At 44.5% G+C, this 26384-nt stretch overlaps 1 protein-coding gene across 1 annotated transcript in view; it reads left to right on the plus strand.

The window, feature by feature from the left end:
- Positions 1-26384, plus strand: part of LOC147736649 (collagen alpha-1(XII) chain-like) — a 145067-nt gene that overhangs the window by 51598 nt on the left and 67085 nt on the right. The window contains exon 5 of the mRNA XM_086953797.1: positions 623-766. Within this exon, the coding sequence (XP_086809923.1) occupies positions 623-766 (144 nt within the window). The remainder of the gene's footprint in view (positions 1-622; positions 767-26384) is intronic.

Genomic DNA, 26384 nt, shown 5'->3' on the forward strand with positions numbered 1-26384 from the left:
TTCTGCCTCTAGTTCTCCTCCACTCTCGTCTTCTTTCTCTCTGAAGTTTCTTCTTCTCTCTTCTTTTTTCTGTTTCTCTCGATAACCTTTTCTCTATCCTTTCCCTCCCACCTTGTGCCTGTGGACAATATGGCCAGGATTAAAAAAAACACATTGGGGCTGATTTACAAAAGTATTTATGAAGAATGGAATGTATAATGGAATAATACTAAAAGAGTAATATTTTACATACTTTATTTTTCCTTCAATCTTTTTCAGTTTTGCTCTCACTCTCTTCCACTTCCCCCTCTATCTCTCTATTTCTTGATCTACCTGTATCCCTCTTTCTATTGCTTCCTCTATATTTCACCCCTTTCTTTCACTCTATCTGAATTTCACTCATTCTCCCTTATCACTTCCTGTTTACCCTTTCTCTTGCTCTGTGTCGTTCATGTTCTCCTAGTCTTTCTCTCAACGTTTTGTCTCTCTCTCTCTCTTTCGTTCTCTCTCTCTCTCTACCTCTCTCTGCCTGTAGCTCTCTTTCTTCCGAGCCCTTTAATTTCATCTCTCACATTCTCTCTCTCTCGCTCTCTCTCTATCTCTCCCTCTTTAAATCAGTCCTCTCCTTTTTCCACTGCAACAGTGACCCAGTGTGACCAACATAACACACAAGAAGGACTTGGTGGACAGAACTACACCTGTGTAAGACACAAGCCTGGAACAGAAGATTACTCTTCCTGGATAGGTTTATCGCCCTACCTGAGACAGACACTATGTTTCCGTGCAGGTAGGTTGACTTTATTTCAAAATTTTAAATCGTTTGTTGATTTCAAAAATATAGTACCAGATATTAAACTTTGAAGCACCTTCACAGGAGCATTGTTAGGTTTAAATATATTTTCTTGCCAGGTCACCTGCCTTTTATTTATCAAAAAACCCATTGAAATGAGAGAAATGTCCAGAACAAAAGATCTCAGAGAAATGTGAGCTAGTTGGCAAAGTAAGATTGTAATAAAGTAAGGGAAATATTCGATCTGATTGGAAAACCGATAACATGGCATAACAGAAACAATGAATATATAATGGTGAAACACTGTAAACCCATGACTCAGAGATATCCAATGTAGGTCCAAGAGGGCTGGACCCATACCTTAGGATAACTACATGAGATACCGTTACATACACTCAAAGCATTATACCATAGGATAACTACATGAGATACCTTTACATACACTCACACCATTATACCATAGGATAACTACATAAGATACCTTTACATACACTCAAACCATCATACCACAGGATAAATACATGCGATACCTTTACATACACTCACACCATTATACCATAGGATAACTACATGAGATACCTTTATTTATTTATTTAATCGCTTGTATAGCGCTGGAATTCGAACCCGGAGGGGTATCTCCGCGCTTGTGTTCGTTACCAAAGCTATGTTCAAATAAAAGACAATCAGGGCCGGAAGAGAAAGTATCTACATGGTCAGGAACAAATGTCAATCAATCAATCAATGACACTTGTAAAGCGCGCTACATACCCGTAGGGTCTCAAGGCGCTGGGGGGGGGGAGTGGGTGCCGCTACTGCTCGAACAGCCAGGTCTTCAGCTTCTTCCTGAAGGAGAGGTGGTCTTGGGTCAGGCGCAGGTCGGTCGGGAGGGAGTTCCAGGTCTTGGCAGCCAGGTAGGAGAAGGACCTTCCTCCTGTAGTCGCTCTTCGGATGCGGGGGACGGTGGCGAGGGCGTGGTTGGCTGATCGGAGGTGGCGTTTGGGAGCGTAGAAGTTGACTCGGCTGTTGAGGTAGCTCGGGCCTTGGTTGTGTAGGGCTTTGTGTGCGTGGGTGAGGAGGCGGAAGGTGATTCTTTTGTTGACGGGGAGCCAGTGAAGGTCTCTCAGATGTCCGGAGATGTGACTGGTTCGTGGGATGTCGAGGATGAGTCTGGCTGAGGCGTTCTGGATCCGCTGGAGTCTCTTCTGGAGCTTGGCGGTGGTACCGGCGTAGAGGGCGTTGCCGTAGTCCAGTCGGCTGGTGACGAGGGCCTGGGTGACGATCTTCCTGGTCTCGGTGGGGATCCACCAGAAGATCTTCCGTAGCATGCGTAGGATGTTGAAGCACGCCGAGGAGACGTTGTTGACTTGCCTGGTCATGGAGAGGGAGGAGTCCAGGATGAAGCCCAGGTTGCGTGCATGGTCTGTCGGTTTGGGTGCGGTGCCCAGGGCGGGAGGCCACCAGGAGTCGTCCCAGGCGGAGGGTGAGGGGCCCAGGATGAGGACCTCCGTCTTGTCCGAGTTCAGTTTCAGGCGGCTGGTCGCCATCCACTCGGCTACCTCTTTCATCCCTTCGTGCAGGTTGGCTCTGGCGGCGGTGGGGTCGTTGGTCAGGGAGAGGATCAGCTGGGTGTCGTCGGCGTCGGAGATTATGCTGAGGTTGTGTTTGCGTACGATGGCCGCGAGGGGGCTCATGTAGACGTTGAAGAGGGTGGGGCTCAGAGATGATCCTTGAGGGACGCCACAGATGACTTCGGAGGCCTCTGACTTGTACGGTGGTAGGCGGACTCTCTGTGTTCTTCCGTCGAGTAAGGAGATGATCCATTCCAGCGCCTTGTCCTGGATTCCGATGTTGCTGAGGCGCCGTACTAGGGTGCGGTGGCAGACCGTGTCGAATGCCGCGGAGAGGTCTAGGAGGATGAGGGCCGCTGTTTCTCCATTGTCCATCAGGGCTCGGATGTCATCGGTGGCGGCGATGAGGGCGGTCTCGGTGCTGTGATTGGCTCGGAAGCCGGACTGTGAGGGGTCGAGGGATCCGTTCGTCTCGAGGAAGGCGGCCATCTGCTTGTTGACGGTCTTCTCGATGACTTTGGCTGGAAACGGGAGGAGTGAGATGGGGCGGTAGTTCTTGAGGTCGGTGGGGTCCGCTGTTGGTTTCTTGAGTAGAGCGCTGAGTTCGGCGTGTTTCCAGCTCTCAGGGAAGATGGTGGTGTCGAAGGATGTGTTGATGATGTCTCGCAGGTGGGGTGCGATGACAGCGTCGGCCTTGTTGAAGACGTGGTGAGGGCAGGGGTCGGTCGGTGATCCGGAGTGGATGGAGTTCATCGTGCGGATGGTGTCTTCGGTGCTGATCGGGGTCCAGGCGTGGAGGGTGGTGGTGGGGGGTGGTTGTTCGGTCATGGTGTGCGTTGGTTGGTTGTTGAAGCTGTTGTGTATGTCCGCGATCTTGTTGTGGAAGTATGAAGCCAGGGAGTTGCAGAGGTCTTGCGATGGGGTGATGTCGTTGTTTCCTGCGCTGGGGTTGGAAAGCTCTTTCACGATGTTGAAGAGTTCCTTGCAGTTGTGTGCGTTGTTGTCCAACCTGTCCTTGAATGCTGTTTTCTTGGCGGCGCGGATCAGCTGGTGGTGTTTCCGGGTGGCCAGCTTGAAGGAGGTCCTGTTGTCCGGTGTCGGTTCCCTTCTCCAGACTTTCTCGAGGGCTCGGCAGTTCTTCTTGGAGCTCTTGAGTTCGTCGGTGAACCATGGAGCCTTCTTGCTGCCGGGTCTGCTAGGCGGGGTCCTCAGTGGGGCGAGTTCGTCCGCGCAGTTGCTGATCCACTTTGTGAGGTTGTCGGCGGCCTGGCTGGGGTCCGCTGAGCTGGCAGGAGGGTGCTGGCTCAGGGAGGTGGCGAGCTGGTCTGCTGTGATCTTGTTACAGCTTCTGCGGGCGGCCTGTTGTTGGTGGTGGTGGATCGTCGTTCTCTTGAAGGTGAAGTGGACGCAGCTGTGGTCCGTCCATTGAAGCTCTGTGGCGTGGCTGAAGTCGATGTCTGTGCTGGAAGAGAAGACTGCGTCGAGTGTGTGTCCGGCGAGGTGGGTGGGGGTGGACACCAGTTGCTTCAGTCCCAGGTTGGCGAGGTTGTCGAGCAGGGTGCTGGTGTTGTGGTCGTTGTTGTTCTCCAGATGGAAGTTGAGGTCTCCCAGGAGGATGTAGTCGGCGGAGGGGAGGGCATGCCGGCTGACGAAGTCGGCGATGTCCTCGCTGAATTGTGTGCGTGGTCCAGGGGGTCGGTAGATCAGGGTGCCTCTGAGGGTGGTGTTCGGGTTGGTGTGGATCTGGAAATGCAGGTGTTCGGCGCTGGTCAGGGTGTTGTCGGTGCTGGTCGTGAGACGGATGGTGTTCCTGTGGATGATGGCGATGCCTCCTCCCATCTGGTTGGCGTTTCGGTCCCTCCGGACGATCTTGTAGCCCTCTGGGATAGCGATGGCGATGTCGGGAGCTGAAGAGGCGTTCATCCAGGTCTCCGTGAGGAAGCCAACGTCAGGGGCTGTGGCGTCTAGAAGGTTCCAGAGTTCGATGGCGTGTCTGTGGACGGAGCGGGTGTTGAGCAGGATGCACTTGAGGTGGGTGCTGCTGGTGTTCGACTTGGCGGGTGCTGGTGCGAGGCTGGTCCGGATGCAGGAGAACTTGCAGGCGTGGCAGCTGAAAGGTCCGTGGGTGCGTCGTGGTGTGGCTTGGTGGCATTCTGGGAGTCGGCCGGTGTTGAGTGCGGTAAGGGTGGCGGCGGAGTACGTCAGGCGGGTTGGTCGGGCTCTTCGGGGGCCAGGGGTCCTGGCACTGGGCGCGGTCCAGGCGCGGACGGGCGTAGACGGGCTTACCTTTGGCGTGCCTTCGGCGCACAATCGGCGCGCCCGCTGCGCTTGACCGCTGCGCGTTCGCACGGTCGCCATTTAAGGCGAAGTGCGCGGGTGGGCGGAGCAGCTGGGAGGCGGGATCGGGGAGGGAACAGAAGAGAAAGGGGCGGGGCTAATGGAGGTGGCGGGAAGCGGGAGCAGGGAGGGAGAGCGGAGGGCGGCGAGGTAGGCGGGCAAACAGGAAGGAGACAGGCACAATGCACAATTAGGGGGTCAACACACTAAGAGGAAACGGCACAGAAAAATACAGGCAACAATTCAGGTCAAAACGGGGGAAAACAGTTAAGCTGACGATCTTACGGCACACAAAGAAACAAGCACAAATGTCGGGCAAAAATTCAGGTCAAAACGGGGGAAAACAGTTAAGCTGACGATCTTACGGCACACAAAGAAACAAGCACAAATGTCGGGCAAAAACGGGTGAAAACCAACGGGGATCGCTCAAGGCGGCAGCGAGGCCGGCGCTGAGGCAGAGGCAGGCACTGGGGGCACACGCAGCAGCTGGTGGCCGTGCGGCGCGGGGGTGTCCCACAAGAATGTGTCTGTAAACATTTCCTAAAGGTGGCTAAATTAGAGTTTTGCCTAAGAGCGAGGGGCAGGGAGTACCAGAGGGTAGAGCCTCTGTAGGATAGAGCTCGGCCTCCCTGTCTTTCCTTTTTAATACGTGGTACATGAAGCAAAGATTGATTCTGAGAGCGCAGAGAGCGGGCTGGCTCATAAGGTCTACATTTTTCTGATAGGTACTTTGGACCAGTGCCAAACAGGCATTTATGAATTGTGCAGCATATCTTGAATTCCACCCTACATACACTCAAACCATTATACCATAGGATAACTACGTGAGATACCTTTACATACACTCAAACCATTATACCATAGGATAACTACGTGAGATACCTTTACATACACTCAAACTATTATACCATAGGATAACTACGTGAGATACCTTTACATACACGATAACCATTATATCAAAGGATAACTACATGTAATACCTTTACATACACTGACACCATTATACCATAGGATAACTACATAAGATGCCTTTACATACACTCAAACCATTATACCACAGGATAAATACATGCGATACCTTTACATACACTCACACCATTATACCATAGGATAACTACATGAGATAAGTTAACATACACTCAAAGTCAAGTCAAGTCAAAAGATTTATATAGCGCGCTACATACCCAGAGGGTCTCAAGGCGCTTGAAGAAGGGTGGGTAGTTACTTGTCGAATATCCACGTTTTGAGTTGCTTTCTGAATGCTAGGTGGTTCTGAGTAAGGCGAAGGTGAGTGGGAAGTGAGTTCCAAGTTTTAGCTGCTAGGAAGGAGAAGGATCTACCTCCCATGGTGGTTTTGTTGATGCGAGGTACAGTGGCAAGGGCTTGGTTGGAGGATCGTAGCTGGCGGGAGGGGGTGTAGAAGGATAGTCGTGTGTTGAGGCATTCGGGACCGATTTCGTAGAGTGCTTTGTGTGCGTGGGTTAGGAGCCGGAAAGTGATCCTCTTATTGACGGGGAGCCAGTGGAGGTTTTTCAGGTGATCAGAGATGTGTTCTTTACGCGGGATGTCTAATATGAGCCTGGCTGAGGCTCATATTAGGACAACTACATGTAATACCTTTTTATGCACTCAAACCATTATACCATAGGATAACTACATGAAATACTTTTATTTATTTATTTAATCGCTTGTATAGCGCTGGAATTCGACCCCCGGAGGGGTATCTCCGCGCTTGTGTTCGTTACAAAAGCTATGTTCAAATAAAAGACAATCAGGGCCGGAAGAGAAAGTATCTACATGGTCAGGAACAAATGTGTCTGTAAACATTTCCTAAAGGTGGCTAAATTAGAGTTTTGCCTAAGAGCGAGGGGCAGGGAGTACCAGAGGGTAGGGCCTCTGTAGGATAGAGCTCGGCCTCCCTGTCTTTCCTTTTTAATACGTGGTACCTGAAGCAAAGATTGATTCTGAGAGCGCAGAGAGAGGGCTGGCTCATAAGGTCTACATTTTTCTGATAGGTACTTTGGACCAGTGCCAAACAGGCATTTATGAATTGTGCAGCATATCTTGAATTCCACCCTACATACACTCAAACCATTATACCATAGGATAACTACGTGAGACACCTTTACATACACTCAAACCATTATACCATAGGATAACTACGTGAGATACCTTTACATACACTCAAACCATTATACCATAGGATAACTACATGAGATACCTTTACATACACTGAAACCATTATACCATAGGATAACTACGTGAGATACCTTTACATACACTCAAACCATTATACCATAGGATAACTACGAGAGATACCTTTACATACACTCAAACCATTATACCATAGGATAACTACGTGAGATACCTTTACATACACTCAAACCATTATACCATAGGATAACTACATGAGATGCTTTTACATACATTGAAACCATTATACCACAGGATAACTACATGAGATGCCTTAACATACACTCAAACAATTCTATCATAGGATAACTACATGAGATACTTTTACATATACTCAAACCATTATACCATAGGATAACTACATGAGATACCTTTACATACACTGAACCCATTATACCATAGGATAACTACGTGAGATACCTTTACATACACTCAAACCATTATACCATAGGATAACTACGTGAGATACCTTTACATACACTCAAACCATTATACCATAGGATAACTACATGAGATACCTTTACATACATTGAAACCATTATACCACAGGATAACTACATGAGATACCTTAACATACACTCAAACAATTCTATCATAGGATAACTACATGAGATACCTTTACATACACTCTAACCATTATACCAAAGGAAAACGACATGCAATACTTTTGCGCACACTCAAACCATTATACCATAGGATAACTACGTGAGATACCTTTACATACACTCAAACCATTATACCATAGGATAACTACGTGAGATACCTTTACATACACTCAAACCATTATACCATAGGATAACTACGTGAGATACCTTTACATAAACTCTAACCATTATACCAAAGGATAACTACATATAATACCTTTACATGCACTCAAACCATTATACCATAGGATCTCTACATGAGAATCCTTTACATACACTCAAACAATTCTATCATAGGATAACTACATGAGATACCTTTACATACACTCAAACCAATATACCATAGGATAACTACATGAGATACCTTTACATACACTCCAACCATTATACCTTGGGATAACTACATGAAATACCTTTACATACACTCCAACCATTATACCTTGGGATAACTACATGAGATACCTTTACATACACTCCAACCATTATACCATAGGATAACTACATGAGATACCTTTACATACACTCAAACAATTCTATCGTAGGATAACTACATGAGATACCTTTACATAAACTCTAACCATTATACCAAAGGATAACTACATGAGATACCTTTACATACACTCAAACCATTATACCATAAGATAACTACATGAGATACCCTTACATGCACACAAACCATTATACCATAGGATAACTACATGAGATACCTTTGCATACACTCAAACCATCATACCATAGGATAACTACATGAGATACCTTTACATACACTCAAACCATTATACCATAGGATAACTACAAGAGATACCTTTGCATACAGTCAAACCATTATACCACAGGATAACTACATGAGATAACTTAACATACACTCACACAATTCTATCATAGGATAATTACATGAGATACCTTCACATACATTCAAACGATTATACCATAGGATAACTACATGAGATACCATTACATACACTCAAACCATTATACCACAGGATAACTACATGAGATACCTTAACATACACTCAAATATTTCTATCATAGGATTACTACATGAGATACCTTTACATAAATTCTAACCATTATACCAAAGGATAACTACATGTAATACCTTTACATGCACTCAAACCATTATACCGTAGGATCTCTACATGAGATACCTTTACATATACTCATACTATTATATCATAGGATAACTACATGAGATACCTTAACATACACTTAAACAATTCTATTATAGGATAACTACATGAGATACATTAACATACACTCAAGCAATTATACCATAGGATAACTACATGAGATACCTTTACATACACTCTAACCATTATACCATAGGATAACTACATGAGATACCTCTACATACACTCAATCCATTGTACCATAGGATAACTACATGAGATACCTTTACATACACTCAAACCATTATACCATAGGATAACTACATGAGATACCTTTACATACACTCACAACATTATACCATAGGATAACTACATGAGATGCCTTTACATACACTCAAACCATTATACCATAGGATAACTACATGAGATACCTTTACATACACTCAAACCATTATACCATAGGATAACTACATGAGATACCTTTACATACATTGAAACCATTATACCATAGGATAACTACATGTAATACATTTACATGCACTCAAACCATTATACCATAGGATTTCTACATGAGATACCTTTACATACACTCACACCGTTATACCATAGGATAACTACATGAGATACCTTTACATACACTCAAACCATTATACCATAGGATAACTACATGAGATACCTTTACATTCACTCAAACCATTATACCATAGGATAACTACATGAGATACCTTTGCATACAGTCAAACCATTATACCACAGGATAACTACATGAGATACCTTAACATACACTCACACAATTTTATCATAGGATAATTACATGAGATACCTTTACATACACTCAAACGATTATACCATAGGATAACTACATGAGATAGCATTACATACACTAAAACCATTGTACCACAGGATAACTACATGAGATACCTTAACATACACTCAAATAATTCTATCATAGGAAAACTACATGAGATACATTTACATAAATTCTAACCATTATACCAAAGGATAACTACATTCACTCAAACCAATATACCATAGGATAACTACATTAGATACCTTTACATACACTCAAACCATTATACCATGGGATAACTTCATGAGATACCATTGCATACACTCAAATAATTATATCATAGGATAACTACATGAGATACCTTTACATGCACTGAAACCATTATACCTTAGGATAACTACATGAGATGCCTTAACATACACTCAAACAATTCTATTATAGGATAACTACATGAGATACCTTAACATACACTCAAACACTTATACCATAGGATAACTACATGAGATACCTTTACATACACTCAAACCATTATACCATTAGATAACTACATACGATACCTTTACATGCACTCAAACCATTATACCATACGGTAACTACTTGAGATACCTTTACATACACTCAAAATATTATATCACATGATAACTACATGAGATATCTTAACATACACTCAAACAATTCTATCATAGGATAACTACTTGAGATACCTTTGCATACACTCAAGCTATTATACCATAGGATAACTACATGAGATACCTTTACATACACTCAAACCATTATACCATAGGATAACTACATGAGATACCTTTACATACACTCAAACCATTATACCACAGGAAAACTACATGAGATACCTTAACATACACTCCAACCATTATACCATAGGATAACTACATGAGATACCTTTACATACACTCAAACCATTATACCACAGGATAACTACATGAGATACCTTTACATACACTCAAACAATTATATCATAAGATAACTACGTGAGATACCTTTACATACACTCAAACTATTATACCATAGGATAACTACATGAGATACCTTTACATACACTGAAACCATTATACCATAGGATAACTACGAGAGATACCTTTACATACACTCAAACCATTATACCATAGGATAACTACGTGAGATACCTTTACATACACGATAACCATTATATCAAAGGATAACTACATGTAATACCTTTACATACACTGACACCATTATACCATAGGATAACTACATAAGATACCTTTACATACACTCAAACCATTATACCACAGGATAAATACATGCGATACCTTTACATACACTCACACCATTATACCATAGGATAACTACATGAGATAAGTTAACATACACTCAAACCATTATACCAAAGGACAACTACATGTAATACATTTTTATGCACTCAAACCATTATACCATAGGATAACTACATGAAATACTTTTATTTATTTATGTAATCGCTTGTATAGCGCTGGAATTCGACCCCCGGAGGGGTATCTCCGCGCTTGTGTTCGTTACAAAAGCTATGTTCAAATAAAAGACAATCAGGGCCGGAAGAGAAAGTATCTACATGGTCAGGAACAAATGTGTCTGTAAACATTTCCTAAAGGTGGCTAAATTAGAGTTTTGCCTAAGAGCGAGGGGCAGGGAGTACCAGAGGGTAGGGCCTCTGTAGGATAGAGCTCAGCCTCCCTGTCTTTCCTTTTTAATACGTGGTACCTGAAGCAAAGATTGATTCTGAGAGCGCAGAGAGGGGGCTGGCTCATAAGGTCTACATTTTTCTGATAGGTACTTTGGACCAGTGCCAAACAGGCATTTATGAATTGTGCAGCATATCTTGAATTCCACCCTACATACACTCAAACCATTATACCATAGGATAACTACGTGAGACACCTTTACATACACTCAAACCATTATACCATAGGATAACTACGTGAGATACCTTTACATACACTCAAACCATTATACCATAGGATAACTACATGAGATACCTTTACATACACTGAAACCATTATACTATAGGATAACTACGTGAGATACCTTTACATACACTCAAACCATTATACCATAGGATAACTACGAGAGATACCTTTACATACACTCAAACCATTATACCATAGGATAACTACGTGAGATACCTTTACATACACTCAAACCATTATACCATAGGATAACTACATGAGATGCTTTTACATACATTGAAACCATTATACCACAGGATAACTACATGAGATGCCTTAACATACACTCAAACAATTCTATCATAGGATAACTACATGAGATACTTTTACATATACTCAAACCATTATACCATAGGATAACTACATGAGATACCTTTACATACACTGAACCCATTATACCATAGGATAACTACGTGAGATACCTTTACATACACTCAAACCATTATACCATAGGATAACTACGTGAGATACCTTTACATACACTCAAACCATTATACCATAGGATAACTACATGAGATACCTTTACATACATTGAAACCATTATACCACAGGATAACTACATGAGATACCTTAACATACACTCAAACAATTCTATCATAGGATAACTACATGAGATACCTTTACATACACTCTAACCATTATACCAAAGGAAAACGACATGCAATACTTTTGCGCACACTCAAACCATTATACCATAGGATAACTACGTGAGATACCTTTACATACACTCAAACCATTATACCATAGGATAACTACGTGAGATACCTTTACATACACTCAAACCATTATACCATAGGATAACTACGTGAGATACCTTTACATAAACTCTAACCATTATACCAAAGGATAACTACATATAATACCTTTACATGCACTCAAACCATTATACCATAGGATCTCTACATGAGAATCCTTTACATACACTCAAACAATTCTATCATAGGATAACTACATGAGATACCTTTACATACACTCAAACCATTATACCATAGGATAACTACATGAGATACCTTTACATACACTCCAACCATTATACCTTGGGATAACTACATGAAATACCTTTACATACACTCCAACCATTATACCTTGGGATAACTACATGAGATACCTTTACATACACTCCAACCATTATACCATAGGATAACTACATGAGATACCTTTACATACACTCAAACAATTCTATCGTAGGATAACTACATGAGATACCTTTACATAAACTCTAACCATTATACCAAAGGATAACTACATGAGATACCTTTACATACACTCAAACCATTATACCATAAGATAACTACATGAGATACCCTTACATGCACACAAACCATTATACCATAGGATAACTACATGAGATACCTTTACATACACTCAAACCATCATACCATAGGATAACTACATGAGATACCTTTACATACACTCAAACCATTATACCATAGGATAACTACAAGAGATACCTTTGCATACAGTCAAACCATTATACCACAGGATAACTACATGAGATAACTTAACATACACTCACACAATTCTATCATAGGATAATTACATGAGATACCTTCACATACATTCAAACGATTATACCATAGGATAACTACATGAGATACCATTACATACACTCAAACCATTATACCACAGGATAACTACATGAGATACCTTAACATACACTCAAATATTTCTATCATAGGATTACTACATGAGATACCTTTACATAAATTCTAACCATTATACCAAAGGATAACTACATGTAATACCTTTACATGCACTCAAACCATTATACCGTAGGATCTCTACATGAGATACCTTTACATATACTCATACTATTATATCATAGGATAACTACATGAGATACCTTAACATACACTTAAACAATTCTATTATAGGATAACTACATGAGATACATTAACATACACTCAAGCAAATATACCATAGGATAACTACATGAGATACCTTTACATACACTCAAACCATTATACCATAGGATAACTACATGAGATACCTTTACATACACTCACAACATTATACCATAGGATAACTACATGAGATGCCTTTACATACACTCAAACCATTATACCATAGGATAACTACATGAGATACCTTTACATACACTCAAACCATTATACCATAGGATAACTACATGAGATACCTTTACATACATTTAAACCATTATACCATAGGATAACTACATGTAATACATTTACATGCACTCAAACCATTATACCATAGGATTTCTACATGAGATACCTTTACATACACTCACACCATTATACCATAGGATAACTACATGAGATACCTTTACATACACTCAAACCATTATACCATAGGATAACTACATGAGATACCTTTACATACACTCAAACCATTATACCATAGGATAACTACATGAGATACCTTTGCATACAGTCAAACCATTATACCACAGGATAACTACATGAGATACCTTAACATACACTCACACAATTTTATCATAGGATAATTACATGAGATACCTTTACATACACTCAAACGATTATACCATAGGATAACTACATGAGATAGCATTACATACACTAAAACCATTGTACCACAGGATAACTACATGAGATACCTTAACATACACTCAAATAATTCTATCATAGGAAAACTACATGAGATACATTTACATAAATTCTAACCATTATACCAAAGGATAACTACATTCACTCAAACCAATATACCATAGGATAACTACATTAGATACCTTTACATACACTCAAACCATTATACCATGGGATAACTTCATGAGATACCATTGCATACACTCAAATAATTATATCATAGGAAAACTACATGAGATACCTTTACATGCACTGAAACCATTATACCTTAGGATAACTACATGAGATGCCTTAACATACACTCAAACAATTCTATTATAGGATAACTACATGAGATACCTTAACATACACTCAAACACTTATACCATAGGATAACTACATGAGATACCTTTACATACACTCAAACCATTATACCATTAGATAACTACATACGATACCTTTACATGCACTCAAACCATTATACCATACGGTAACTACTTGAGATACCTTTACATACACTCAAAATATTATATCACATGATAACTACATGAGATATCTTAACATACACTCAAACAATTCTATCATAGGATAACTACTTGAGATACCTTTGCATACACTCAAGCTATTATACCATAGGATAACTACATGAGATACCTTTACATACACTCAAACCATTATACCATAGGATAACTACATGAGATACCTTTACATACACTCAAACCATTATACCACAGGAAAACTACATGAGATACCTTAACATACACTCCAACCATTATACCATAGGATAACTACATGAGATACCTTTACATACACTCAAACCATTATACCACAGGATAACTACATGAGATACCTTTACATACACTCAAACAATTATATCATAAGATAACTACATGAAATACCTTTACATGCACTCAAACAATTCTATCATAGGATAACTACATGAGAATCCTTTACATACGCTCACACAATTCTCTCATAGGATAACTACATGAGATACCTTTACATACACTCAAACCATTATACCACAGGATAAATACATGAGATACCCTTACATGCACACAAACCATTATACCTTAGGATAACTACATGAGATACCTTAACATACACTCAAACCATTATACCAAAGGATAAGTACATGGCATACCTTAACATACACTCAAACTATTATACCATAGGATAAGTACATGAGATACATTAACATACACTCAAACAAGTCTATCATAGGATAACTACAGGAGATACCTTTAAATGCACTGAAAACATTATACCTTAGGATAACTTCATGAGATCTCAAATGCAACATAAAGCCTGGTGGGCCTTGCCGGAGACAAAACAGATTTTCTCAGCATTGCTGAACAAGAGACCGCTGGAGTCATACTAAGAAGAATCGGCCACTCGCTGTAATTTGACATTGTCAATAGAGATGTACCTGTTTTCCTTGCAACTAGTAAGTGGTGGTAAAATGACTGTTCTTGTACCCTGCACGCCAAGCACAGGAAATGGTGCACGGTATGAGGGGCCAAATTCCTTCTTGTTCTCCACTTTCTCACGGACCAGGTCACCAACTCCGGGTAGCCAGCCAACTAACAGAATCTGAAGAGCAGCATCAGATGTGAAGGGCAAATGTTCCTTTGCAAGACTGTCTCTGGTCTTTTGTAGATTCTGTAAAACAGCAGGATGTTCATCTACGTCAAAGGATGCGGCAGACACTGCCAGGTCTAGAACCTCAAGATCCGGAACAAACATTTCAAGCCAAAGAGCATTTCGTATGGGGTCCGCCCACCCAGAGACCTTCTGGGGAGAATATTAAGTGCACGCTGCACGCTATAGAGATGGGCTAGCCAGTTCTGGCCTGTACCTAAAACCTTAGCTGTCAAGGATTGCTTTAAGTCACAGTTCATTCGCTCCATAACACTATTGCCCTCAGGCCTGTATGGAGATGAAATTTATCTTGGAACCCCAATGAACGCACAGCATCCTTGTATGCCTTAGAGTCAAACGCTGGACCCTGGTACGAATGAAAGGTCCCACTTGCAAAAATTCCCACAAAGACACGCAAATCCATAATGACAGTGCGGGCACCAGCACTCCTTTCCGGCCACACCCAAACAAAGCGTGTGCACGAATCAACTGCAACTAAGATGTACTTATACGCAGTATCAGAGGAGAAAGGACCGCAGTGATCTAAATTAACACACCCAAGTGGTTTATTAGATATGCACAACTGTGTCTGGGGCAAGCGCGCAGCAGTTGAAGGTTTTATCTGCTGGCATATGTCACAATGAAGGACATAATCACACGTCTGTTTGTTCAATCCTCACCACCAGAAATGCTGTTGTACGAGAGATAGAGTAGCTGACAGGCCGGCGTGAGCCGAGGCCATGCCCTTGTGTGCCGCTGTTATCAAAGACTGCCTGCGGTCCGAGTTGGGAATAAACCTGTCACCAACGTCGTTAATTCTCACATAGGGAACTTTATCAGGACTTGAAAGATAAAAGTATTTAGTAGGGAAACTTCTCGGGAAATTACCTCCCTTCTCTGTTGCGGCAATAGCTGCCAAGATGTCATCATCAATCTTACCTTTGGAACGTGTAACTGCTGTTACTAAGTATGTCGCAACTGCGGTCTTCGCTGTTTCATCAGCAAGACAGTTACCAATAGCGTGTACCCCCACGCCTTGGTGACCAAGAGTATGAATTACAAACGCGAGTGGCAGCCATTCTTTAAGCTCGGCCACTCGAACCCATAGCATTTTGTGTTTAATCGTGCTACCTTTGGAATCACGATAGTCATTCTGAGTCCAAAAGAATAAATTGTCATTGTAAGACTGAACACAGTAGTAAGAGTCACTTACGATAAGGATAAGAGTAGTCACACTAGGGTCAGCGTACTACAGTGCAAGCATCAGAGCACGTAGCTCAGCCAATTGGGCGGTACAGTCCCCTAATGTCTGTGTATGCATGACATCGGACTTGAAATCTCCATTCACCATAATACCCACCACTATTCCGCAGGCTCCAGAATACGCATGCTTTGACTCCGTCACTAGCTGCGCCGGTCCGTCTGTGTAAATGATACAATGGAAATGGGCGCATGGTCAGAGGAGCCGGGTGAACAAATTCATACTGCATGTACTCTTGAGTCTGCAAAGAAGAATCAAAAATAAAGGTGACATCTGGAGACGTCAAAGATGTCGCCCATTGTATCTACCAAGGATACAAAGCTTTCAAATTTGGTACACTGGCCTTCGTCACTGCATCCAAGGCAGGATACAGTGTAACAACCAACATGCGTTTCCCCTGCGACAGTGTCCGTTCTTTCAGAATCGCCATCTGCACTGCAGTCAAAACTTTCTCGACTGTGGAAAATTGCATTTCAGCCAAAGTGTTCAAGTGTGACTTGTAAGCAATAGGGACTGTGTCACCCTCATTAAAAGTCAGATATGTGAAACCCACCGCCCCAGGTATGGTTCTTATTACCAGGTTGGTGTGGTTATCATGAGTCAGTAAATACTTAGATTCAAGAAGATCAGACTGCAAAGATTGCAGCATTTCAGAATGTTCAGGCAGCCAGCAAGATTTGATAAAAGGAGGTATTACCAAGGCGTAAAGAGGCTTGATACGCTGGGCATATTCGGGAATGTAAGTACGCCAGAAATTTTGAAAACCCAGTAAACATTGTAGTTTTTTCAGAGTTGTAGGAGCGCACAACTGTGCGCATTTCTCCAGGAAGTGAGGTGCTAAACCTCGACCTTCATTGTTAAGCTCATAGCCCAGGAACAACACTGTGTACTCTGCAATGTGTGATTTTGCAAAGTTAAATTTGTAACTGAAGTCCACAAACATACAAATGATGCAGTCAACGCGACACAGATGCGACCATAATTTGTCGTCTGTGAGATAAATGTCATCAACATACCGACACGCATCAGGGTCGAGTCTCTCCAAAAGAGAGACAATGCGGACGGAAAAGACGCCAGGACTGTTCTTATAGCCCATAGCTAATCTCCAGAACTGTTTTTGTTTTCCGCCACTGGTAAAAGCGGTCCATTGACAACTAATAGAGAACAGGTTATGGCTAAAGAAGCCATTGGATATGTCAAGTGTGGTCTTAAACCTTTTACGCATGATACGCATAACTAATGGTTAGAATCCTGTGTTTTTCAACAGGAGTCGTATTAGGAAATACCGCTTCCAGTTGTTCAAACTTCTCAGCAAGCCAGAAAGGCATATAATCCTAATCTTGGGGGTGCTTGCCCATAACCAAATTCACCATGACGGGATTAATTTTGATCCCGGCTGGTCCAACAGGACATGCTGCAGTGCCAGGTGCCCCCACCTGGAGGTTGTGGGTCACATATTGTGCCAGAGCCCAGTGCACTCTAACCAAAGAAGTATAGAGCACACGCAACTTCTCAATAGTGACTGTTTATAACGCAGATGTGGAGTATAGCTGGCCAAGACCGGCCACGTGGCCCCTGGAATGGACAAAGAGCCTAACCGAACCCTCTTTAAGGATGGGGGAAGGGCGCCATCAATCAATCAATCATAGACATTTATAGAGCGCTCTACATACCCGGAGGGTCTCAAGGCGCTAGGGGGGGGGGGGGTGCTGATACTGCTCGAACAGTCAGGTCTTGAGCTTCTTCCTGAAGGCGAGGTGGTCTTGGGTCAGGCGCAAGTCAGTCGGGAGGGAGTTCCAGGTCTTTGTGGCCAGGTAGGAGAAGGACCTTCCTCCTGTCGTCGCTCTTCGGATGCGGGGGACGGCGGCGAGGGCGTGACTGGCTGATCGGAGGTGACGTTTGGGAGCGTAGAAGTTGATGCGGTTGTTGAGGTAGCTCGGGCCTTGATCGTGCAGGGCTTTGTGTGCGTGGGTGAGGAGACGGAAGGTGATTCTCTTGTTGACCGGAAGCCAGTGCAGGTCTCTCAGGTGTCCGGAGATGTGGCTGTGTCGTGGGACGTCGAGGATGAGTCTGGCTGAGGCGTTCTGGATCCGTTGGAGTCTCTTCTGGAGCTTGGCGGTGGTTCCGGCATAGAGGGCATTGCCGTAGTCCAGTCGGCTGGTGACGAGGGCCTGGGTGACCGTCTTCCTGGTCTCGGTGGGGATCCACCGGAAGATCTTACGTAGCATGCGCAGGATGTTGAAGCATGACGAGGAGACGGCGTTGACTTGTTTGGTCATGGATAGGGAGGAGTCCAGGATGAAGCCCAGGTTGCGTGCGTGTTCTGTCGGTTTGGGTGCGGTGCCCAGGGCGGGGGGCCACCAGGAGTCGTCCCAGGCGGATGGCGAGGTTCCCAGGATGAGGACTTCCGTCTTGTCCGAGTTCAGCTCCGGATCCGGAGTGGATCGAGTTCATCATGCGGACGGTGTCTTTGGTGCTGATCGGGGTCCAGGCGCGGAGGGTGGTGGTGGGGGGCGTTGGTTTGGTCGAGACGGTCATGGCGTTCGTCGGTTGGGTGCTGAAGCTGTTGTGTATGTCCGCGATCTTGTTGTGGAAGTAGGAGGCGAGGGAGTTGCAGAGTTCTTGCGATGGGGTGATGTCGTTGTTTCCGGCTTCGGGGTTGGAGAGCTCTTTCACGATGTTGAAGAGTTCCTTGCTGTTGTGTGCGTTGTTATCCAGCCGGTCCTTGAATGCAGTTTTCTTGGTGGCGCGGATCAGTTGGTGGTGTTTCCGGGTGGCGAGCTTGAGGGTGGTCATGGTGTCTGGTGTTGGCTCCCTTCTCCAGGCTTTCTCGAGGGCTCGGCAGTTCTTCTTAGAGCTCTTGAGTTCGTCGGTGAACCATGGGGCCTTCTTGCTGCTGGGTCTGCTGGGCGGGGTCCTCAGTGGGGCGAGTTCGTCCGCGCAGTTGCTGATCCACTTCGTGAGGTTGTCGGCGGCCTGGCTGGGGTTCGCTGAGCTGGCCGGAGGGTGCTGGCTCAAGGAAGCGGTGAGCTGGTCGGCTGTGATCTTGTTCCAGCTGCTATGGGCAACCTGTTGCTGGTGGTGGTGGATCGTCATTCTTTTGAAGGTGAAGTGTACGCAGCTGTGGTCCGTCCAGTGGAGTTCGGTGGCGTGGGTGAAGGCGATGTCTTTGCTGGATGAGAAGACGGCGTCGAGTGTGTGTCCGGCGAGGTGGGTGGGGGTGGACACCAGCTGCTTGAGTCCGAGGTTGGCGAGGTTGTCGAGCAGGGTGGAGGTGTTGCGGTCGTTGTTGTTCTCCAGGTGGAAGTTGAGGTCCCCCAGGAGGATGTAGTCAGCGGAGCGGAGGGTATGCGGGCTGATGAAGTCGGCGATGTCCTCGCTGAATTGGGTGCGTGGCCCCGGGGGTCGGTAGATCAGGGTGCCTCTGAGGGTGGTCTTCGGGTCGGTGTGGATCTGGAAGTGTAGGTGTTCGGCGGTGGTCAGGATGTCGTCGGTGCTGGTCGTGATGCGGATGGTGTTCCTGTGGATGATGGCGATGCCTCCTCCCATCTGGTTGGCGGTGCGGTCCCTCCGGGTGATCTTGTAGCCCTCTGGGATAGCGATGGCGATGTCGGGCGCTGAAGAGGCGTTCATCCAGGTCTCCGTGAGGAAGGCAACGTCAGGAGCTGTGGTGTCGATGAGGTTCCAGAGTTGAATGGCGTGTCTGGGGACGGAGCGGGTGTTGAGCAGGATGCACTTGAGGATGTTGCTGCTGGTGTTCGTCTTGGCGGGTGCTGGTGCGAGGCAGGTCCGGATGCAGGTGAACTTGCAGGCGGTGCAGCAGAAGGGTCCGTGGGTGCGTCTCGGGGTGGCTCGGTAGCATCCCGGGACTCTGCCGGTGTTGAGTGCGTTGAGGGTGGCGTTGTCGTAAGTACGGCGGGTGGGCTGGGATCTGCGGGGGCCAGGGGTCCTGGCGCTGGGCCAAACGTGATGATGCCAAGCATTATTAGGGATTTCAAGTGCCCTATATGGGATGTAGTGTAGAGGCACGGCTGTGGGAGTATAGACTTGAAACAAACCGGTACCTGCGTCAACTGTAGGAAAGGTAACCCATGAGTAGAAGAGCTCAAATGGGTATGCTGCTTCAGCACTCACCCAAAAAACAACCGCCAAGCCATCCACTGTGATGCCATACATCTGCAAGTGAGTGCGGACAGCCACCCTACTATGTTGAGGGATGTCAACGTCAGCCATAAGGACATGGAAAAGAACAGGAACAATGCAAAGTAATGTAGCACAACTGGGTAGTAATTCAATAGAAACCTTTTTTAAATTATCAAGCTTGAAAAGACCTATTTAACTGTAGGTAGGTTTATCCGTCATCACTGTCAAACGGAAACAATAGTGAGGGAGTGTTCGACTGATATAAGCACTACTCGAGAGTCTCAAAAATAAGACAACTATATTGGGCGCCATGTTGCAGAGATTCTGCTCATACACAGAACTGTGCACACACAGAGACCCAAGACATACATCAGTGAATTGTGGTGGACCAAAAAACTCACCTCAGTACCTAGAACCCCTAACCCACTAGCATCAGTGTCACAGTAGCTTTTCGTCCTATAGCAAAGTAACCAATGATTAGACAACCCAGAACATGCGACTTAGGTTACTCTCAGGAATGGTGGGAATCAAGAACACTCTTTTGTTTGCTATTCTCATAATAGTCCACAACATGGGTAAAAAAGTGACACTGTAAAGTTTAAAATGTTTATTTTAACAAAGTGCTCTAAGATGCAGTACATTTGCTAACATAAGAAGGCACATCATTAAAAATAATACGATCAGCATTGTTACAATTGCATAAAACATAAAAGGAAAATCATATTATAACAATGGTGGAAACAGGTCCTCGAGTGCCTTGTATGCCACCCTCCCTAGCTAGGAACTATGTTTTATAAAATATAGAAGGTCTCTTAGGCTTGAATAGGGGACCCCATACCTCCAAGATCAGCTAAGGTGAATCACATCAGGATCTGCCAAAGCTCTCGCTCTCTGGTAACAGATTTTTCTCCAAGTGTCTAAAATCATGTATGGACTGTAATATTAAAGGAGCCAGAATTTCAGCTAACTGCAGCTGCGCGCATGTTGTCTCTAGAGCACGAGCCAATCAGCCCGAACAACACCTAACATTGTTATGCTAACCTTGGAGGCTTCAGCACTCACTGTGCAGACTAAGATCGAAATGTAAGTCTAGGGAAAATAAGACATTCTCATGTGAAGAAATTCACGCAGCCTAACTTACACCAACATACATGTAGTGTTGTGTGCAAAAGCAGCAAAAAGGTAAAATGGCATTTAAACTTCTTATAAGCCTATGCTAACTTAGCAATGTGCATGAGATACCTTAACATACACTCAAACAATTCTATCATAGGATAACTTCTTCAATCAATGGGGGTGTGGAGAAGGACATTTCTGATCCATCCGGTTTCCTTTGGTTCAAATCTGTCAATCAGTGGGGGGGGGGTGGATCACTTGTCCTGCATTGATGATCTGTTTCTCAAAATTGCTGACATAGAGTCCGGCCACACTAGGCGCGACGTCAAGTCAAGTCAAGTCAGTAGATTTATATAGCGCGCTACATACCCAGAGGGTCTCAAGGCGCTTGAAGAGGGGTGGGGAATTACTTCTCGAATATCCAGGTTTTAAGTTGCTTTCTGAATGCTAGGTGGTTGTGAGTGAGTCGAAGGTGCATGGGAAGTGAGTTCCAGGTTTTGGCCGCTAGGTAGGAGAATGATCTACCTCCCATGGTGGTTTTGTTGACGCGGGGAACAACAGCGAGGGCTTGGTTGGAAGAGCGCAGCTGGCGGGGGGGTGTAGAAGGAGAGACGTGTATTGAGGCAATCGGGTCCAAGTTCGTAAAGAGCTTTGTGTGCGTGGGTGAGGAGGCGGAAAGTTATCCTCTTATTGACGGGGAGCCAGTGAAGGTTTTTCAGGTGACCAGAAATGTGTTCTTTACGCGGTATGTCTATTATGAGTCTGGCTGATGCGTTCTGGATGCGTTGGAGTTTTTTCTGAAGTTTTGCGGTGGTGCTGGCGTAAAGGGTGTTTCCGTAATCCAGGCGGCTTGTGACCAGTGCGTGGGTGACCGTTTTTCTAGTTTCGGTGGGGATCCAGCGAAATGTTTTTTTGAGCATGCGGAGAATGTTGAAGCAAGAGACGGCGTTGATTTGTCTGGTCATCGAGAGTGAGGAATCCCGGATGACGCCTAGGTTCCGTGCGTGATCCTTCGGGATGGGTGCTTTTCCAAGGGCCTCTGGCCACCAAGAGTCGTCCAAGGCGGAGGGGGTGGTACCTAAGATAAGGACTTCTGTTTTGTCTGAATTCAGTTTCAGACGGCTATTCTTCATCCATTCGGCTACCTTTTTTATTCCTTCATGTAGGTTGTTTTTGGCGATGTTTGGGTCTTTGGTCAGTGAGAGGATCAGTTGTGTGTCATCTGCGTAGGAGATGATGTTGAGGTTGTGTTGGCGAGCGATGGTCGCGAGGGGGCTCATGTAAACGTTGAAGAGGGTGGGGCTGAGTGAAGATCCTTGTGGTACGCCGCAGATGACTTCTGTGGCCTCTGACTTGAATGGAGGGAGGCGTACTCTCTGAGTTCTTCCGGCAAGGAATGAGGTGATCTATTCCAGTGCTTTTCCTTGGATTCCGATGTTTTTGAGTCGTTGTAACAGGGTGTTATGACAGACTGTGTTGAAGGCTGCGGAGAGGTCGAGGAGGATTAGGGCGACTGTGTCTCCATTGTCCAGTAGAGTACGGATGTCGTCTGTTGCTGCGATGAGTGCGGTCTCAGTACTGTGTTTGGCTCGGAAGCCGGACTGTGAGGAGTCGAGGGATTTGTTGGCTTCGAGGAAGGCGGCGAGCTGGTTGTTGACAGCTTTCTCGATGACTTTGGCCGGGAATGGAAGGAGCGAGATGGGGCGGTAATTTTTGAGTTCGGTGGGGTCAGCTGTGGGTTTTTTCAGAAGGGCGCTGAGTTCGGCGTGTTTCCAGCTTTCTGGGAAGGTGCCGGAGTTGAGGGAGCAGTTGATGACGTCTCGGAGGTGTGGTGCTATGATGGAGTCTGCTTTGTTGAAAATGTGGTGAGGGCAAGGGTCTGTGGGGGATCCTGAGTGGATGGAGTTCATCAGGCGGATGGTGTCCTCAGTGGAGATAGGGTTCCAGTCATTAAGGATGTTCAAGGGGGGTGAAGGTACGGCAGTGGGTTGTGTGGGTTGGTCTTCGGGTTCGTTGACAAAGCTGTTGTGGATGTCTGCGATTTTGTCGTGGAAGAACGAAGCTAGGGAGTCGCAAATGGTTTGAGAGGGGGTGATGTCGTTGGAGTTGGCAGTGGGGTTGGTAAACTCTTTGACGATGTTGAATAGTTCCTTGCTGTTGTGGGCGTTTTTGTCTAGTCGGTCTTTGAAAGCGGTTTTCTTGGCAGTCCGGATTAATTGGTGGTGTATTCTGGTGGCGTTTTTGAAGGCGTCCCTGGTGTTGGTGTTTGGGTCTTTTTTCCAGGCTCTCTCAAGGGAGCGACAGAGTTTCTTGGATTTCTTAAGATCCTCGTTGAACCAGGGGGCGTTTTTGCTGTCTGGTTTGATTTGACGTTTTTTCAAAGGTGCTAGGTTGTCGGCGGTGTTGCTTAGCCATTGAGTGAGGTTAATGGCTGCTTGGTTGGGGTTCGATGAGTGGGCAGGGGGTTTTTGAAGAAGCGATGTGGAGATCTGGTTGATGGTGATTTTGTTCCAGTTTCTTCGCAGGGAAGGTTGAGGATGGTTGTGGGTTGTGGTCTTTTTGTAGACAAAGTGAACACAGCTGTGGTCCGTCCATTGGAGAGCTGTGGTGTGACTGAAGGAAATATGTTTGCTGGAGGTAAAGATAGGGTCGAGAGTGTGTCCTGCGTGGTGTGTGGGGGTATTAACAAGTTGTTTGAGTCCGAGGTTGGCGAGATTGTCTAGAAGGGTGGTGGTGTTATTGTCGTTGTTCTTTTCCAGGTGAAAATTGAGGTCTCCCAATAGAATGTAGTCCTCGGAGGGGAGGGCGTGTGGGGTGATAAAGTCAGTGATGTCGTCACTGAATTGTGCCCTGGGTCCTGGAGGCCGGTAGAGGAGGGTGCCCCTGAGTGTGGTCTTGGGGTTGGTGTGGATCTGGAAGTGGAGGTGTTCGGCGCTGGCCAGGTCGACGTCTGAACTGGTTGAGCTGAACTGCTGCCCATTGAAGTTCCATGGCGTTGTCTATACATGGTATTCTCATATTCTTAAATTTTAGAAAAGATCTCCCTACAGACTCGCTGGGTACCCACGGAAGCACGTAATAACACGTGCAGAGGTATGTGTACTGCATGCTAGATTAAGCGCTCTAAAATAATGTGTTTGGGCACAAAACGGGTTTCATAAAATATCGCACAGGCTAATATCGAGCAGCAAAATAATTAAAGGTTTTGGCTAATATCCTTTATAAAACGCTCTGTATGTGTACATAGATGAATAGTCGCCAGTAAGGGGCATACTTGTGAAAGCACAATAGGAGATAATGCATATTGGTTGTGATAAAACAATGTCGAATATGGGCATTTTCTCTTGAAATACAATTTTGAATACTTTGTGATTTATGAGGAACTACACCTAATGAATGAGGGATAATGGTTCTAAACTAAACTGGCAATTGTAAATATTAGAAACTGTAAAAATGAGTTTTTTGATTACAATAAAAGGTAGGGCTTGGGTATGTGGTTACTCTAGATAGGACAATGGCTAAGCATTGTATGGCGATTTAATTCACTCCCAGCACAGAGCTGGCAGTTTATTTAATATGTATGTAAAACATGTCCCCAAAACCTTCCCCCAAGTTGAAACACTTTTTATTTCTTAGGCACAATTGACTCCAACAAAGAAGGGATTAATACGTCGCCTTCTCACCCTTACACCCCGGTCCTGAAGAAAGCACAACGATCATTTTGACAAATAAGGGCTGAAACATGTCGACCTTTTAACCAAGAAAATAGGTAGTGTAGAGAACCCTAGTAACTCTCTAAACGCATACCAAGAATATTTTCACCATTACTAACTCGAATCCAGAACATTAAATGTATCCTCTGGCTGTCCGAGTTATTTTAAAATTCTCCACCTTTCACTAATCACTGGACACTACTGCACATAACCTTGGATGACTACCTCCGGGTGGAGGCTGCATACAAAACAACCCTGTGATTATGCAGACACTCGAGCATCATAGCGGAGAATCAAGATATACCCTATTTACGACTCCATCTCGAGTGCATGAGGGTTTTTTACCAAGGGACGTACCGAACACCTGAGGAATCCAGGTTGGCAGGACAAGTGATTCACCCCCCCACTGATTGACAAATATCATAGGATAACTACATGAGATACTTTAACATACACTCAAACAATTTTATCATAGGATTACTACATGAGATACCTTTACATACACTCAAACCATTATACCATAGGATAACTACATGAGATACCTTTACATACACTCAAACCATTATACCATTGGATAACTACATGAGATA

The sequence above is a fragment of the Lissotriton vulgaris genome, chromosome 1_2 (assembly GCF_964263255.1).
Source record: "Lissotriton vulgaris chromosome 1_2, aLisVul1.2, whole genome shotgun sequence".
Lineage (NCBI taxonomy): Eukaryota > Metazoa > Chordata > Amphibia > Caudata > Salamandridae > Lissotriton > Lissotriton vulgaris.